Source organism: Pygoscelis adeliae, unplaced genomic scaffold (assembly GCF_000699105.1).
Source record: "Pygoscelis adeliae isolate BGI_AS28 unplaced genomic scaffold, ASM69910v1 Scaffold85, whole genome shotgun sequence".
Taxonomy (NCBI): domain Eukaryota; kingdom Metazoa; phylum Chordata; class Aves; order Sphenisciformes; family Spheniscidae; genus Pygoscelis; species Pygoscelis adeliae.
In genome coordinates, this window is record NW_008824900.1 from 3,662,346 (window position 1) to 3,679,623 (window position 17,278).

Here is a 17,278-nt window from a genome sequence, read left to right on the forward strand (position 1 = left end):
CCCTTCTCGGCCGTGATGCCGAGTTGCCTTCGGAAGGTGGAACAAAATGGCGAAACCTAACATGGCCGTTCGGAGTTGGTGACTCCAAAATAAACAGCGTGTGTCCTTCCCTCCCTGCAGACCGGGTGTGCCAGCAGCCGGGGCTCTCCCTCTGGGTCCCCTTCCAGAACGCCGCCACTGCGGTCACCAACCTCTACAAAGGTAAGGGGCTGCCCCCCCCATGCTGCCCCGGCAGCCCTCCCCGCCGAGCCAGGCCCCGTTCTGCCTCTTGCCCCGGCTTACTCATAAGCAGGGCCTGTTAATGTCTCTTATTCACCCTGATAAAATCTAACCCGAGACTGCTTCCTGAATCTTGCAGGTTTTCCCTGGGCCACTTTAGCTGACGGTAGCTGAATCTTTTCTGTTGCCTCGTGTCAGTGACTAATAACTTAAAAGCTGTTTTACTTTGAGACTCTTGAAAAAGGATGTTTTTTGTGTGGCTTGCTCTCATGAATTCAAGGGAAGAGTGCAATAGCTTATTAAACAGTACTTAAGTTTTCTGCATTTTGTGTATTTCATGGTGTATTAAACGTTGGGATATCAGTATAATACGTGTACATTTGCAGTGAAGCATAGGTTGGGTTTAGTGTTTGTAAAATTCTCCATAGATGTTAGTGATAGAAAGTTTTATCTTGTGACAGTGAGGCTTCTTAAGTAAGCCTCCCAGTTTATTTTAAGCACTAGAATGTCATTATGACTGTGTCCAGGGTGGCTGTAAGAAAACAGTGTTAGCCAAAACTTTGATAAGAGTGCACTCTGCATGTGGCTGTGCTTTTGTGCTGGTTTACTGTGTGTTTCTACTTGTCAGGATCTGTTTCTGAACTCTGCTGTTCTCTGGGTTGTCAAAAGAATTCTTGTCTGCAGAAGAATCATTTGGTGGTTTCTATCTTGTTTAAAAGATTGTACAAAAATGATATCTATATCAGTGGAGGCTTAAATGGCACAGCGTGATTCCTATTGTTACTGTCTTGCATTGCTAGGAAGGAAAAAACTTTAAAGTTCCAAATTGTTGTTTTTCTGACTTGTAGTTTAATTTTTATTGAGTTGTGGGGGGATGTTTTTTCTTGGTCTGTACAGCATTATCTCTAGTTCTACCTGCACGTTCTTTCATTGGTCTCCAGTTTTCCCATTTTGGATTTGCTTTAAACAATTGAACTTAGTAACATGTTTGTGATGGCTGATCAGGTTTCTGACAGATGTGAACAGAGCAAGGAGGAAATTTGGATGCATAACCCTCACTGCCAGAGCCTTGACTCTTGCAGAAAGTGCGTTTGGATGTTGTGTATGTGTCATAGGTCATATAAAGGGGCAGCACATCACATAACAGGGTAGGTGTTGGCCTGAGGGAGTGGGTCACTAGAACATGGTCTGGGACACTAGTCACTTGAGCATGGTGCTAGAGTAGCAGCAGGTAGTGTTAATAAGTTGTCTGGAATAATTATAGTCATCTTTTACAAATGGCATTGCTCTCCCTTACAGCATCGTTACTGCAAAGACTTAGGCTATTTATTTTTGGTTACATCATTTGATTACTTGTGCTATAGGCAAAATGAGCCCAATTTTTCTGCAATAATGTGATTAACAGAAGACTATGTATGTGGTGATCAGGGAAACTAGAATTTAAGTAGGAAGCTGTCTTCAGTCAGGTGTAATGTAATACTTCAAAAAGCAGCACCTGAAACAAATCTTTCCTTAAAACAGATTTTTAAGAAGTGCTGAAGTACCTCAGTTATTCAGAACTGCCATCTTTCAATTTTAAATTAACTTCCAAGTGGGTACAAACTTGTTGGGAACACAGGTAGAACCATCTAGGTACTGGCATACTAGGCAAGTTGGAGTCTTTAATGTGAATTTGCCTTCCCTAGTGATGAAAATGGCTCTTCAAAAATCTCCTGTTGTTTCTCACATACTCAGTAATGTTCATGTTTTGGAGGACTCTGTCAAACCACTGGAGAAATACTTGGTGTGGTAAACAATGCCAGAAATGGCCTCTTCCCCTGTCAGCTGGTTTCTGATCTGATAAACGATTGGAATTTTGATGCCTCAAAATTCTTTTTAACAAGTGCTGCATGAGGAAGAGTGCATAAGGAGAATGCCATGATGTCTTGAATGTCAGCATTTTTCTGAAAATAGATTAGAAGTTTAATATCATGCCACACTGCGAAGGTCTTAGATCACAAATTTGACTGGTGCTGGTGATAGAGGCCTCATTTAAAGACATTTGATAATCTTCCAGATTGCACTAAAGAAGTGAAGGCATTGCTTGTAATGTAGGATTTAGAACTTAAGGCCACTGTAGAAAGCCTTGGGTATATATTAGAATAAGAGTTCTGAGCCTACAATTTACCTTATTTTTATTAAAAAAAGCTAAATGTTTGGTAATGTTAGTTTTGACTTGGTAATTTCAGGATGTAGGCAACTTGACTGCTTATATTTTGCCAGTTTAACTTTGTAAACAAAGTAGTTATGGCTTTTACCATGAAAATCTAATCTTTCCCAGGGTAATGATGCTTGAAATTTGTCCAGGCTACATCAGCTGTCAGTGTGTTTGACCTCATAACTAGTTCATAGTTAGTCCTTTGTAAAGCATTCTGGTGTACAAGGAAAGAAGGTTATTGACATAAAGCTGGGCTTCCCACCTCTCAGAAGGACTTTCTCATGGTATTTCAGGAAGTGATTAAAGGAATACTGTCAGTTTCCAAATTAGCTCCAAAGTCTTTAGATAGCTTTTACTGAGTGCATTGGAGCCTTAGCTGCTGTGGTATATAAAATGGCTGGAGGAATAATCTGTTGTGTTGCCATTGCTTTCACAGGAATTAGTATTTGTAAATCTTCTAGCCTTTTGATTACAAAGCAGCATAGGCAAAATACTGTTAGAGTGCATAAAAGTAACATGTTAAGTGTACTCTACGTATACCTGTATAGCTTCTGTTCTAAAAGCCCGAAGATTTAGCTATGAACAATTTGAGATGTTTTTCTTTTTTGGTAGGTTGTGTTATGTTTGAAGTGCTGTTCCTTGATAGTGTAGATTTTGGTGCTGTCTTTTGTGGACCGTGCAGTGATGCCTTAGAACATAAGTTTAAGAATAACATTTAATAGTGATTATTTTTGGGTTTTTTGAGTGTGAGAACTAGATTAGATGTGTATGTCACTGCTTACCTGTAAACCAGTATCTTGGACAGGTGTTCTTAAATCTCTTAATATTGTTCTGGGCAAATGGCTCTTAAGTTGGACTTCATTAGCAAAGCAAGAATATAAAAAGCTGTTTTAATCAGCTCTTCCAGGTTTAAAAAATCTATGGAAATCAAGTAAATGAAATTGGAGTGGATATGTTGATGTCTTTTAATGGAGCAAGAGCTAACAGAGCAGTAATTTTCATGAAACTGAAATAGCTGTTGGCAAAGCTGTGATAACAAATCTGACAAACAAGATGAGCATAATTGTGTAGAGAATATGGTTTGTACCACCTGTTACTGTTGTCTGAAACTTACTCAAACTAGTAGGCAGAAATGTACTTACTGAAGTTTGAAAGCAGTGTAATATAAGGCATTTAAGAATGCTTCTTAGAGGCACAGTTATAACTGATGTGCACAGCTGACCAATTACATCAATGGAGAATGAAACTGCGTTTTTTAGTAGGATTAATTGCAGATAGTGTGTTTAAAGCTTTTGTATATCAAATTTGCAATGGGATCTTAAATGGGGAAGGAAATTTTTTTACACTTCCTTTGTAAATGGTATGTTGCCTAATTGAAAGGCATTGGGGACACTTGTGTTCTAACTAGTTTCAAAATCATGGCCTCCTGTGAATTGCCTCTGCAATTGAAATTCAGATGAAACTAGAGGGACTCTAAAGAAATGGTGAGTTTTATGGAAATTCCTTACCTGTCAGAATCAAGAGAAGCAGTTATTCCTTTTGGTTTTGTGGGGTTTCTTGACTGTACCAATGCACTTTAAGAGTGTGTCTCAAAGTGTATCGTCTGTTGATTTAAGTACCTTCCTCAGACTGACAAGCTCAAAGCATGTTTTTAATGTTAATACAACATGGTTTCATAAACAGTGCTGTAGTGTTGACCCTGAAATAATAGTAAATGCTGTTTAGGTGGTGCTTGAGTTGCTGTTGACTTTTTGACTTGTAAAAGGGGTGGAACTTTTTAGCTAATATTCTCTTTAGGTTTAATATGACTCATATTCAATGCTAGCTAATTTGTTACAGTTAACTTGGTACTGCGTTACAGTAACCTGTAGAAGATATACTTCTTTCCCATGGTTGACAGGAAGCCATGTCAGTGATGTGCCATACTATACATTGCTCTATCTGTAACACTTACTAAGAAAGCTTTTTTCTGTCTTCTTGCAGAAAGTGTGGATGCCCATCAGCGAAGCTTTGATGTAGGAATTCAGATTGGCTATCAGCGTCGAAATAAGGATGTGTTAGCTTGGGTTAAAAAACGCAGAAGAACTATTCGTAGAGAAGACTTGATCAGCTTCCTATGTGGAAAAGTTCCTCCTCCAAGAAATTCTAGAGCTCCCCCAAGACTGACTGTAGTATCCCCTAACCGAGCTACTTCAACAGAAACTAGCTCATCTGTAGAGACTGATTTGCAACCCTTCCGTGAAGCCATAGCTCTGCATGGTAACACTAATTTTTTCAATACTACTTGGTTAAAATTGGGTGGGGGTTCTTAAAGCATGTCTGGCTCTTGGCCATTATTGGTGTCATAATGTGTCATGTACCTGATGTTCCAGCTGAAGGTATCTCCTTAATTCTCAAGGGAGTTTTTGCATGTATAAGGCATGTAGCTTAACTAAAGTTGCATAGTCAAATATTTTGAATGATGAAAAGGTATTGTGTAAACATGGGGTTTGGATCTGTAATACTCTACAGCTGTGAACTCAACAGTTAAGTATCAACTTTTGGTAGTGTTTTTGAAGCATGAAAAGACGTAGCATTCATACCAATGCTAAAGTAAACAGAATTCTTGGAAAATGATAATACTATGCTAGCAACTAGTTAAAATTTGACTAGTAGCAAATAACTAGCAAATTTTTGCAGGGTTAGGGAGGGAATTTGATGTCTGAAGCTGCTGTCTTTGGGGTACCTTCACTCCAGTACCCTTGTTGTTATGCACTGGATAATATGGTTTAGCATTCTACTTAAAGTACCCTGGAAAGGGTACTTCACTTGCATGTCACTGCAATAATTGAGTCCTGTCCAGAACTTAGTTCTAGTTCACTTTCAGTCTTAAATGTCTTCCAGTGTCATACTGAATTTCCTTCCTTGCCACCACCAACAATGTTGGTGGTGTATCTTTTCTCCTTTTCAGTGAATATGCAGTAGCTCATTCTGCATTGGACTGTTACCTAGCAAGTGATAAAGAAAAATGTGTTTTAAATTGCTCCTGAGGTGAAATGAAGTTCACCTGTGGGTACTATGCCTTCTGAAATGCTAAAAGGTAGCAGATAACTTGTATAAATAGTAGACCATTCTAAAAGTAAAAAAATCAAGCTATCTAGAAGTACAACCTGTGAAACTTAAATGAATTTTTACTGTCTCAATAGTCTCAGTGGGGGGGTGGAATTAATGAGTTAATTAGATGAGTGGATTCCTGAAAGTGCAGTCTGTGCTTCTGCTATGCTGTGGTGGTTTTTCAAGATACATAAGCCAGACACTTACTGTCTAGGTGACAGCCAAATTCTGGTATTGTTTGCTGCTCTGTTGCCGTTTAAATCAAGCACGCTTCCACCCAGTCATGTAGTTTTTGTCAGTTTTCCTTCTCATGTTGAAGCTGGCTAGAGAATTCTGTGCACCAGTATTGTTTATTCAGTAGGTAAAGCTAATTTCATGAGGAGAACAACTGCAGAAGCTGGCTCTCACCTGATGTGATAAACACCCTCTTAAAAAAATCTTGTTTTCTGACACTAGTTGAATCCGGTGTGCAGTTGGTTTTAACTGTAAAGAGAGTAAGCTGGGTAGACTCGCTTCATTCAGCACAGTGAGCTCTTGAGCAGAGTAAACTCAGAGGCATTTTCTGTTGGTAATATGGCTCTCTTCATGTCCTTGTATTGTTTCTTAGCATCTGCTTTGTATAGAGGTGGTTTATGGAAATCACTTCTCTATATATAGCATGGGAATCTGAACCATGAAGTATAAAGTTTTTTCATATTTCATAACCTAATACAGGGTCATGAGGACTGTAGGAAGTTCTCTGCTCTGTACTGGCACTGCAGGGGCTAGAAATGCACTCTTCTCCTTCATCAGCTGGTTGACAAGATTACATGTCAGTCACCTTCTGGATTAGGTTCTCCTGGTATCAGTTTCAATCTGGTCTTTGACACAAATGCTTTTGTGCTAATCCTTTAGTGACTAGGCTTGTATTTGGCCTCAAAACTGTTTTTAGGTTATCGCCTACAATGTCTGCGTTTCTCCAGTTTCTCCCCTCCTTTTCTTTAACATTAAGGAAGCTGTGGTTAAACTATCTCCCAAACTATTTTCCTATTTATCACAGGGCTTCTCAAACTGTGTTTTGATGTTGAAACCTGTGTAGGATCTTCAGGTGTGTGTAAATTAATGTCCTCTGTAGGGCTATGTTTGTTTTCATTTTTGGCAGGCTGTTTAAAAGTGATTCGCTGCTTTTGGGTATTGTGAGGAAACATGAGAAAACCTGATGATAGTGAGTAGCAGTCTCAACAAGTGTTCAGGACTAAAGCTTTAAGGGGAATTTTTGACTGGCATGTAAAGGAGTGAGTCTTTGTTTTGTGCTGGTAGGCTTCCTGTGGAAATGGAGTATTTCTCTATTGGTAACGTGGATGGGCTGGATTAGATTTGATGGGTAATGCTAAAACTTGCTGCTCTAAGCAAGGTCTCTTTCAGTGAGGCAAGGATAGGTATGAATCTGTTGTATTATGACACCAAGTGAAGCTCTGTTGAAGTTGAGTTGGCTTATTGACTTCTCAAATAGGTACTAACATGTCTAAAGACCATGCTCCTATAATGTGTTGATCTTGCTCTTTGATGGGGGAAATATCTGTATTTTGATCATGTAACCTCTAAATGCTTTATAATCACACCTGAAAACTTTGTTACCACAGCTTCTGTCCAAGTAGCTTATAATTAAACATTTCCTGGAACATCAAACATGATTCTAGATGTATGCCCTAGACTAAAACATTAGAGAAGGGTAGTATCTTTAGGTATCAGTACAATCTTAAAACTATGCTGCATCTGAAGAGAAATCTGTTAAAATTGGGTTTTTAACCTTATCTCTTCTATCTCAAACCTGGTTATGTCTGACCTATATTATAGCTCTGCAAGGTAGCTAACAGTTTTCTTGATGAAAACTAGGGATTTTGAACCCAAAATTTAACCTTCTGATATTAGTTATCAGTAGTTTTTGTGCTGTAAGGAAACTTGTTCTTCTCTACTGTTCTGCTTTCAAGACTTGTTACAGTAGCTAAAAGCAAAATGATCATGACAAAACTATACTGACACAAAATGTTTAAGGCGTATGTGATCTACCTTTTCTTTTAACTCTATGGCACATATGCTGTGCAGCTGTTACTGAAATCTTTAGTGTAACTTAAGGGTACTTGAGAATGAGTTTTTGGAACTAAGTAACCTCTTGAGATAGTTGAACTCTGGTAAATAAAAAAAATCTTTGCCCTTAATATCAGCTTTCCATTATTAGTGTGCTGATGGGTGATCTTTGAAATATAACATGGCTGGAAACTTGAACTGTGAATACCTGAAAAGAAATTAAAGCCTTAAAGAAAAGCTGAGTAGTTAGCTCAAGGTAATAGATGCTGTTTTACTGTGAAGTTCAAGTGGATTTTTCTGAAACTTCAAGAACTTGTGCATCTGATGCTTAGCACTTTAAGATGTGATAGTAGAAAGTAAATACCTTTATTTTTCAACATCTTAAATATACAGTTGGGTTTTTAACTTACACCAGACCCTAAAATGTCATTGCAGTTAGCATAGGTATGGATGTATCTTCACCTACTTTCTGGATGCATATTGCCATATCCAATTCTGTAAGAGATGAGTTTCAAATGACAGCATTACATCAAACTGAGATAACAGTCATAAGATTCCCAAAAGCTGACATGTCACTTTCTGCTTGACTGTAGCCAGCATACTAAGTCTTGCAGTGCTGGTGGCTGTGCACAGTCCATGTTTGAAATGATGCTGTGGTCTTCATGTGGAATATGCTCCATGCTTTATAAACTGTTTTCCCAGCATAATGTGAGAAAATGCTATGATCTGAGAAGGGGGAAGAAGCAAGCATGGGAAGGCAATGCTGAAATACATTAGACTTGAGCATTCTTAACTGAAAATGATGTGAATGGGCAACAGCACAGTGAGGGAGTTAGTTCATTTTCTCCTTAGCTTTAATGTTGATGTACATCATTTAATGTGATTTAGTCTCGGGGGGTGGAACCCTTGCTCTAGCATGTAGAAGTGTGTGGCTTGGCCCCTTTAAAGAGCCTGAATTTCCTTCTTATTCTCTTTTCAAAATATTAAACTGCAATATAAAACACCAGTAGTTGTTAGCAGAGTGGAGAAGAAGCAGTTGATAGAAGAGGGGATGGGAGAGCAGAGTTCGGATTAGTGTGAAAGAGTTTAACTTAAAGGTTGTGTGTATATATATAGCTATCAGAGTTGTGTATTGGTATGTACTGCTAAAACTTGCTCTTTGAGCAGTACTGTGAAAGGGTGAGTAGGACATAGAGGAGTGACAAGGATCTGTCTGCATGCCATTTTGTATTTATCTGGGGTTATTAACTAATTCCTGCTTTAGTCACACTTATCTAAGCGTGAATGTTCTTTTTGATACTTCCTGATTAAAACTTCTGGAAAACAATAGTTAATACTATTACTATACTGAACAGTAGTTATCCACTATATTATGCTGTGGTAGTGACCTGAATAACTCATACTCATTATGGACATGGTTATAGTACAGATAAAATGGCATCTTCAGTTTGTTAGGCCAGTGGTGATAAACCAGCTAATTTTGAGTTTACAGTTTTATTTACTTAAGTATTTCATACTCCATAAAACACATACTTTTAGCCAAGCATTCTAATCACTTGATAGTTTTGGAGATTACTTAGTTATAAATTAGGTAGTATTGGTCACAATTTCTTCTATACTGCAGCTTTTGTCTAATAGTACTATAATAAATGCTTTAGAATGTAGCTTCAGATAAAAGCAGAGTTCTTCGAAATTAGTGGCTATGAAACACCATATTGTTGATGATTTGACTGAAAGATATGGCAGGAGTGAGAATGTAATAAGTACTGCAAAATATTTCAGGTATGCCCTCCACTTCAATCCTTTCAAGTTTAAAAAGGGAGAAAGAGCCACATGTCCTTTCTTAAAGGCCTCTTGTAAAAAAGGAAATGTCTCCTGTAGAAAGCAGTGGGAGACTTCAGGGGTGGTCACAAGATCATGAAAGAAGTAAAGACACTTTAGTAGCTGTTTGAATCTCTATCCTGTTGTAGAGACAAAACTGATGTGCCTGTGGTTAGGTCCTGTTAATCACAATATAGAAATTTGAGGTTGTGAAATGGTGTTGCTAACAGTCATGCCATCTTACTACTTCCTAGTATCTATTACTGCCTGCTTTCTGCTTTAAATGGTTAAATGCTTTGGTCTCAGAGTCCACTGAAAACTTAAACTCGGAATAATTCACAATAAATGGCTTTTCTGAGATTTCCTCTTCGCATTACAACAACTTTCCAAGAAAGAATGAACTGTGGATCACAGTTCAGTCTCAGATCCTGAAAGATGCTTTCTCTGTCAACAAAAAAATAGAACTTTTTTTATTGCATTGCTGATTGTCTTCAAAGATTTTGCTTCCATGAAATGGCAACTTGGTATTTCAGTGCATGCCTCCAATTTTCTTTGACTCTTACATGTTAGCTTGATTACCCAATCCTAAACTGTGATCTAGATGTTATGTTTGACGGTTCTGCTCTTGGATTGATGTGTAGTGCTGTGTAATATGGTTAACTGCCAGTAACTGATACCAAATTGTCACTGAGTCTGTTAGCATACTCAGTAATGACTTACTAGTTCAGTATTAAATACCTGTATAAGATGCAAGATTAAACTGCAACTAGAGGTCCATGTTGTGATGCAATGTCCTTGTACTCTCCTGTCTTTGTAGAAATGAATTCAAAACTACTCTCCTGCCTTTGACATCAGGTTTGATTGAAGATTTTAACTTCTTATCTCCTGAAGGCTGTTTGTGTATTTAAATATGTACAGTGATTCAGTATTACCTAAATATTGGAAAGTCAATGCCTGCTTGAGGCATTGCTTGCAAACCTTGGTAGTCTGTTTTAGAATATGCTGCAGCATATTACACATGCATCTCTTAATTCTGACTTATATCTGCTATTTTAAAAAATGCTTGAAAAGGCTTTGCTTAAACATAGTTCTTGAATGATGCCAGAATATGTATTTTTGCATCACAGGTCAGTTTTGGGGCTTATTTTAAATAACTTTTTCTATCCTTACTTGGGCATGAGGCATAATGAAAAGATGTAATGATAAAACAATTAGTATATTGGTCATTTGGCTATGGGTTGTATAATATGAGTAAATGACTGAGTGGTGTAAATTGTTGACTCTTAGTGGAAGTAACACTGAACTTGTGTGTTCAGAGCAATTTTGCTTGGAATAGTGATGTGGGGGGAAATATCTGCAATCAGTTTGGGTTTGAAACAATGTCACCTTCTGTGCACTGTCAAATTTTTCCAATTTAAATGTACAGGATGAATTAATGTTTTTTCTATGTATGTTATGCCAGTTGAAATTAAACTTGCTGTTGTCATTGAATTGTGAAGTGATTTGTTACCTGCCCAAATCTTGCACATTAGTGGTTTATCCAAGTTATGGTATCTGAATTGCTTTTTTGCTACTACATATGTCATCCAATTAGCTGCTTTACTTTCTTTGGTAGATGTATAGGAACCTCTTTTCATAACGGTTTTGAATTTAAGCTTGACCTTAATCCTGGGATTACTGGAACAAACACTGTTTCTGAATTATCTTTTCACTAAAACAGCTTCTGCTGTTTAAATACTTTCTGCCATCATGAATGAAAGATGATTTTAATATTAAAACCTGCAGGGTCCCTATCAGGCTTCAGACCATGCTTCTGACTTGTGTGGAACAACACTTAAAGCTGTAAGCAAAAGCTTTAAGAAAGCATCAGTGATTAGTGGCTGTTTCTACTTGTTGCGTAATGCCCAATCTATGTAAAAGTATATCCTGTGCTGCTACACAGGAAGATCTGTGCTGCTACACTACAAGATCTAAGCTTTAAATGTTCATTCAACAGTAATGTACAACAGGGTGAAATCGGCTGGCCTGTTTTATCCTGACTTGTATATCAACCTGCCATTGCTGCAGATGGCTTTAGCATTTATCTTCCAATTGAGGTTTCTGGCAGCTGATCTAGTAGCTCTAGCAGTCTTCTCTCTTCAGAGCCCCTGAAGTTGCTTGTTTGGCCTATCAGCAGCTAATAGATAGGGTTTTGTTGGGCTTTACTTGTCACTGGCTGCCTACTTGACTAGATATGCATATGTGTATTAAATGGCTTTGTGCACACACAGGTGTGTGATGGCTGGACAAAGGTATGGAGTATTTAAGACTAGAGAACCTCTGAGATAGCTGAAGATTTTGAAGGTTACTGAGGCAGAAATCTTCGTGGACAGCTGAACATTTGCTTGTTCTTATTGCTAGAAAAATATACGGCTGTAGATCTTGTTCTGCTGTTCTTCATCTTCCTGCATGACTCTTGCTTTGGTAGTTTTATTTCTAGGGCTGACAGATGTTTTTGTACTTTCCTAATAATACTCAGATTTGAAGCAGTTATGATAGCAAAGATGTTTGCCTTAATCTGAGCTCTTGTTTATCTGCAAATGTAGCCTGAATTCCAAACTGAGAAGAATTGTTAGGCTTTCATGTACTAGCCTTTACTAAACTTATGTTTTGGAATGTCCCACTTTTGCAAAGTTGTAATAGTAACATTGCTGAAGACAAAGTGTATATTAAGTTCATGGTTTTCTTGTTTATGGCCTTGTTTCTACAAGAAATAAAATGTTTAATTAAAACAAAGTTTATTAATAACCTGAACACAAACCAAAGTGATTGCAGGGTACCTGTGACAGTGTTTTGGATCATGTCTGTTAAGAGCGAATTTTGGGGGATTGTCATATGGTCTTGCTTGGCTTACTTTTTTATTTGTAAGTGCTCTTCTGAATTCTGATAATACTAATGTGTTGGCTAATAGTGGCAGCCATGAAATAAAGCTTTTATTTAAACACTAGCTGTGGTATAGACCTGCCTGAGATCTGCTGTCATACTGCAGTTTTCTTTTGATCTACGGTGACTGAGGGAGTGAAAGGGAGCAGGGTGGTGGTGTTTGAAACAAGACCAAGTCAACCTGGAAAGCCCTTGGTAGGGGGATTTTCATTCTGTGTAACTATTGATCTAGTGTGAAGCCTTCATATTGGAATAGTCTACTCTTGAGTATGTACATGTATTTTGAATAGCATGTCATGCTTATGGAGCTAGCATTTGCCATAGTGTGCTGTTACAACCTGGTGTATAAGCTCACTTTTAATGTCATAAAAAGCAGTTCTATTAATTGCTAGATTCTTATATGGACTAAAAGCTGGGAAGGTGTGGTCTGGATTTCGAATCGGTAAGTGTGGTACAATTAATAGGGTGAAGTGCCTTAACATCTTACTAAGAGTCAGATGAGTGTCATCCCTTCTGCCACACATGGGGTATTAACTTTCTTTGCTGTTTGACCTAAATGCTTTTTCTTTTTTCCCCCTAGGTCTTAGTGGTGCAATGGCTAGTATAAGTGTTCGCTCAAGTACCCCAGGCTCGCCCACTCACGTGAGCAGTGGCTCCAATGCTAGTCGAAGGAGAAATGGACTCCATGATGTTGACTTGAACACTTTCATATCAGAAGAAATGGCACTCCACTTGGACAATGGTGGAACTAGAAAGCGTACCTCAGCCCAGTGTGGCGATGTCATTACAGACTCACCAACTCATAAACGCAACAGAATGATCTAAACTGCAAAAATTTCAAACCCACCATGCTGCTTGAAAGCCACTTGATCCTCAGAGTACTATTGAAAAGGAAACATGAGGCCATCTTTCCATATTCACTGTTTAAGACAAATGAATTCAATAATTGCCATAAAGGAAATTTTAGATATTACATTAGATGCCTCTTGTAACTGCGGCTTTCTTAAACTATATTCTTAGCAGAGGACATCAGATATTGTGTAGTAGTTAGCAAGATCATCATAGGCAAACATGTATCCGTTCCAAGGCTAAAAGTGACCTTACTTGTATTCTTAAAGGGAAAGGAAATTTCAGATGTTTATTTGGTTATAGAATGCTTTTTTTGTCCTTTATTTCCTGCTGTGTTGAGTATTTGCTTAAACAGTATTGCCAGTTTGACTGAAATTGTCTACAACATGACTTGGCATCTTTTGTCAAAACTGCAGGCTTCCATTTTTGCAGCACTGTACCATGCACCTAGTTTCTATATAGTAACAGTGTGCAAGTTATAAATATTGGACTGTACCCTTTTTAGTTTTAAAAGCAGTTGATAATTCTGGTGATTGTGTGATAATGTAAAGAGGTGCTATGATGGTCATGCAATTAATACTTAATATTGAATCAATACAATGATCTTTATTGGATTCACTTTGTGTGTTTTAGTGCTCTGAAGTAGCAATATTAAACTTTCCCCAATTAACTTCATAGGCTTTTAAATCAGTTTGAGAAAATATATGTACTTATTGGTATTATCCTTGTGGTAATCATACACAGTGCAGACTGCACCAGTGCTGACCTAAATTTAGAGAAAGATGTCCTGTAATTGGAAAATAGGCTTTTCTGTTCAGTATTAGTGAAGGGTAGGTTTTGTGTACACCCATATCCCATTTTACATTTCTTGTGAAGTAATTGCCCATTGCTGGGAGGGGTGGGAGGAGAGGGAATGAGGGGGAATAGTTGGAAACGGGGTGTGTTCTAACAAGTAAGACTTCTGGTCACGTGGAAACTTGGACTAACTTAAACAAGATTCTGTGTGATGCCATCTCCTTCAGGAGGGAGTGACATGCAGGTTCTGTGAAGTGCTAAGAAAATAATTTAAAACTGGAAGTTGATTATAAAGCTCTGGATGAATTAAAAAGGATAAATGGCTTTCTTTTTGTGTTGAGCTTACATTCATAGGATTGAACTCTGGCTGCCATAACTTAAGCATAATCTAAAACTGAACTAGAGATCAAGATTGATCTTGCTGCAAATCTGTTTCTGAATGGGGAAGGATATGTGTCAGTCTCAGAGTGTCCGAACTGTTTTTACATGTAAATGCAGCAAGTCTCTGGTGGAGAGCTCTGGCTTTTAGGGCCTCTCAATCTCTGCCTAGGAAAGGGATAATACAGGAGGAATAAGAAAATGAAGAGCTCCAAACCTGCAAGTTGGGAAGGGGTATTTAGTGAGGTGGTATATGCATGCTTTAACTGGAAGCATAGGCTGATTCTTGGATGAAATGCAGCTATACTAGATTCACAATGCTAAAAAAACCTGTGGTGTTCTAGCTAAGTTAAGGCACCTTGAGCTCCATGTTAATACACAGCTCTTCAAGACTTTTGCTTATGTGCTTGTAGGGTCAGATCTTTTTTCTATTCTCTTCCCTGTTTGAAGCAGGCTTCACTGTAGTTTTGCTCCTTTTTTTTTTACCCTGATGTCCTCTCATTGGTGTTCTGTAGTCAAGGCAAGACAGCAATGATGTGTTAAATTCTCAGAATTCAAGGCTCTCTACTAAGAGCATGATTTTCTTGCTTTGTGGTGCTTCCATCAAATTTCTTTACATTGAAGAGCTCTTGAAGATGTCAACAGTTGCACAATACTGTAGCTAGAGGTTCTGTAGTTTATGGGACAAGTGTAAGAACTGTCCAAAGCAAGATAGTAAAAACTGTTCAAAGCCCCCACCTGTGTTACATAGCTGAACTTGCACATCACCCAAGACTCAGTATACATTAATTTCAGTTACTGCTATTAACTACGATTCATAAGACTTATTTTATGTAAAATATTAATACTGTATAAAGCTAGTTTCCATTTGGAGACTGCATTTTCAACAAAGATTTTGAAGATGGTATCTAAATATATCTGTTAGTATTTATTAGGCTGTTGGCAGAGGGACTTTTCTGTTCCAGAAGAAAAATCTGGAGTCCTGAACAGAAAGGACATGTGTGAGAACCATTCTTCAGCTCTTCTGTTTATTCATTAACTGGCTTGTACAACTAAGATGCTTATGCTCTGCAACTTCTAACACACTTTACTATTACATGTGGTAAAGGTAACATCATATTGGTATCAGTTCTGCATATATGGATTGAACTGTAACAGTGCTTCTGGTCTAGCCCAAATATATGGAGCCTGTTCAAATTACTTCTCCCCTTCCTTGCAGTGAAATAAATCCTGTTAATGCTTTGAAGTGTTAATTCAGTCTAGTACCACCTAAAACTAAATTTGTCTGGCTTCTTATTTAATTTGTGCCATTTTTCTTTGAAAGAAAGCAGGCTTAGATATCAAACTGGTTGCATTAATGTTTTTTTGCTTGTACCTTAAATATTTGGCAACTTTTTGATTGTTTTTTGTTTAGCCCCAACTGTTTGCTCTTTGTTAACCTCTGCCAGAATGATCAAAAATGCATGTATTCACCTGGTAAACACAAGGAGAACAGGTTGTCTCTTAAGAAAAATAAAAAAAAAATCCAGTACCTGTTGCTTTGAAGACTATTTCTTGTGCCAGTGTAGAAAACTGATGTTCTGGAAATAGCTTTCAGCTATTATCCAAACTGTAGCTCCTGGAGCCAGAAGTGAGTTGATTTCCTGTAAGAAACCCTGAATTGAGAACCGTTTAGTTTGGTAAAAATGGTGCTTACTTTTGCTTTCTCCTATGAATCGTATAGTTGACAGGTCTCTTCTCCATGTACATCAAATCTAACATGAATGTGCGGCAAGTTACATAAAGTACATCCTGCACTGAAGCTACTGAGCTTGGCTTGCTTATTAATGAAGTAAGTTTTAAATGTTAAATTTAAATCTATATTACAATAAAGTAATGCAAAAATGATTTTGGCTGAAACTGAAGTCCTGCAGTTAAACTTACTCTCAAATGTGGTTTACCCAGCTGGAGTAATAGAAACTCTAAGTCATAATAAACCTAATAAAAAAAAAAATAAATACAACTAATCAGGCTGCTTTGTAGTTCTTTAAGCTTCTGAATAAAACAGTCCATCTGTAAACCCAAAACAAGATATGATTCATGTGAGGTGACAGGCTTATTTGCTTCTGCAGAGTAGGATTTTTCTTTAGGAATGCAATTTGATGGTAGCTGTTCAGTCTAGCTATGCTTAAGAGGCTTTCCTTTAGTTTTTTATGGACTAATGAAGATATTAAGAATTGGGGCGTACTGTTGCATTTGTACAAGATGTTCTGCAGAGTTTAACATCACTAATACTTAGGAAAAGCATCTTAAACTATGCCAGTTAAAACCTCTTTAGAAAGTTAAGTGGTATTGACTTCAATAGTAGAGGTTTCCAATCTCTTGCAAAAGACTCTTTGGATTGAGGTGAAATTTGGTGCTTTAATTAGAAGTGTTTCCTGCTTTATATGGGTGTCCCTAAACCTTTGAATTTCATTATGAAGGAAAGCTTTATTTTGCAGGAGCTTTTAAGTTAAAAATGTCTTTTTTAATTAATGTTAACATTTCTTCACTTCTAGCCAATGGAATGTTCCAGTGGGGATTTGGAAAGTATTCTTAAATGACTTCTAATAAAACAGTATCTTTCAAATGTTGGCCTAGAGCTAGTAACACTTTGGCAGAAATGAGGAATGCACACCTGACTTGTCCCACTGAGATCACCCTGCCAGGTGGGGCTGATGGGCTTGCCTGGGGTAGCCATGAGGCCCAGTGGTGCTCTCATTCCAGGTCCTCTGGTTATTTAAGGTAATGAGGAAGGCACTGGCACTTGTCAGTAACTGTGCCTCCCTCTAAAGCTTTCCTTGTCTGCGTGTATAACTCCTGTGGATAGTTTGGGGCTGGTAAACTTTCTCGGAGAGCTTATGATGAGATGGCTCTGTAGTCAACACTGGTGCTTTCTGCTGTCATTCTCTCACTGGG

The 17,278-nt window shown here is 37.9% G+C and overlaps 1 protein-coding gene across 1 annotated transcript in view; it reads left to right on the forward strand.

Moving 5' to 3' along the window:
• Nucleotides 1-16,347, forward strand: part of LOC103917619 (chromosome unknown open reading frame, human C16orf72) — a 33,366-nt gene extending 17,019 nt beyond the window's left edge. Inside the window, exons 2-4 of the mRNA XM_009324807.1 lie at nt 37-201; nt 4,400-4,675; nt 12,900-16,347. Of these exons, the coding sequence (XP_009323082.1) occupies nt 37-201; nt 4,400-4,675; nt 12,900-13,144 (686 nt within the window). The 3' untranslated portion in view covers nt 13,145-16,347. The remainder of the gene's footprint in view (nt 1-36; nt 202-4,399; nt 4,676-12,899) is intronic.
• The last annotated feature ends 931 nt before the right edge of the window (nt 16,348-17,278 follow it).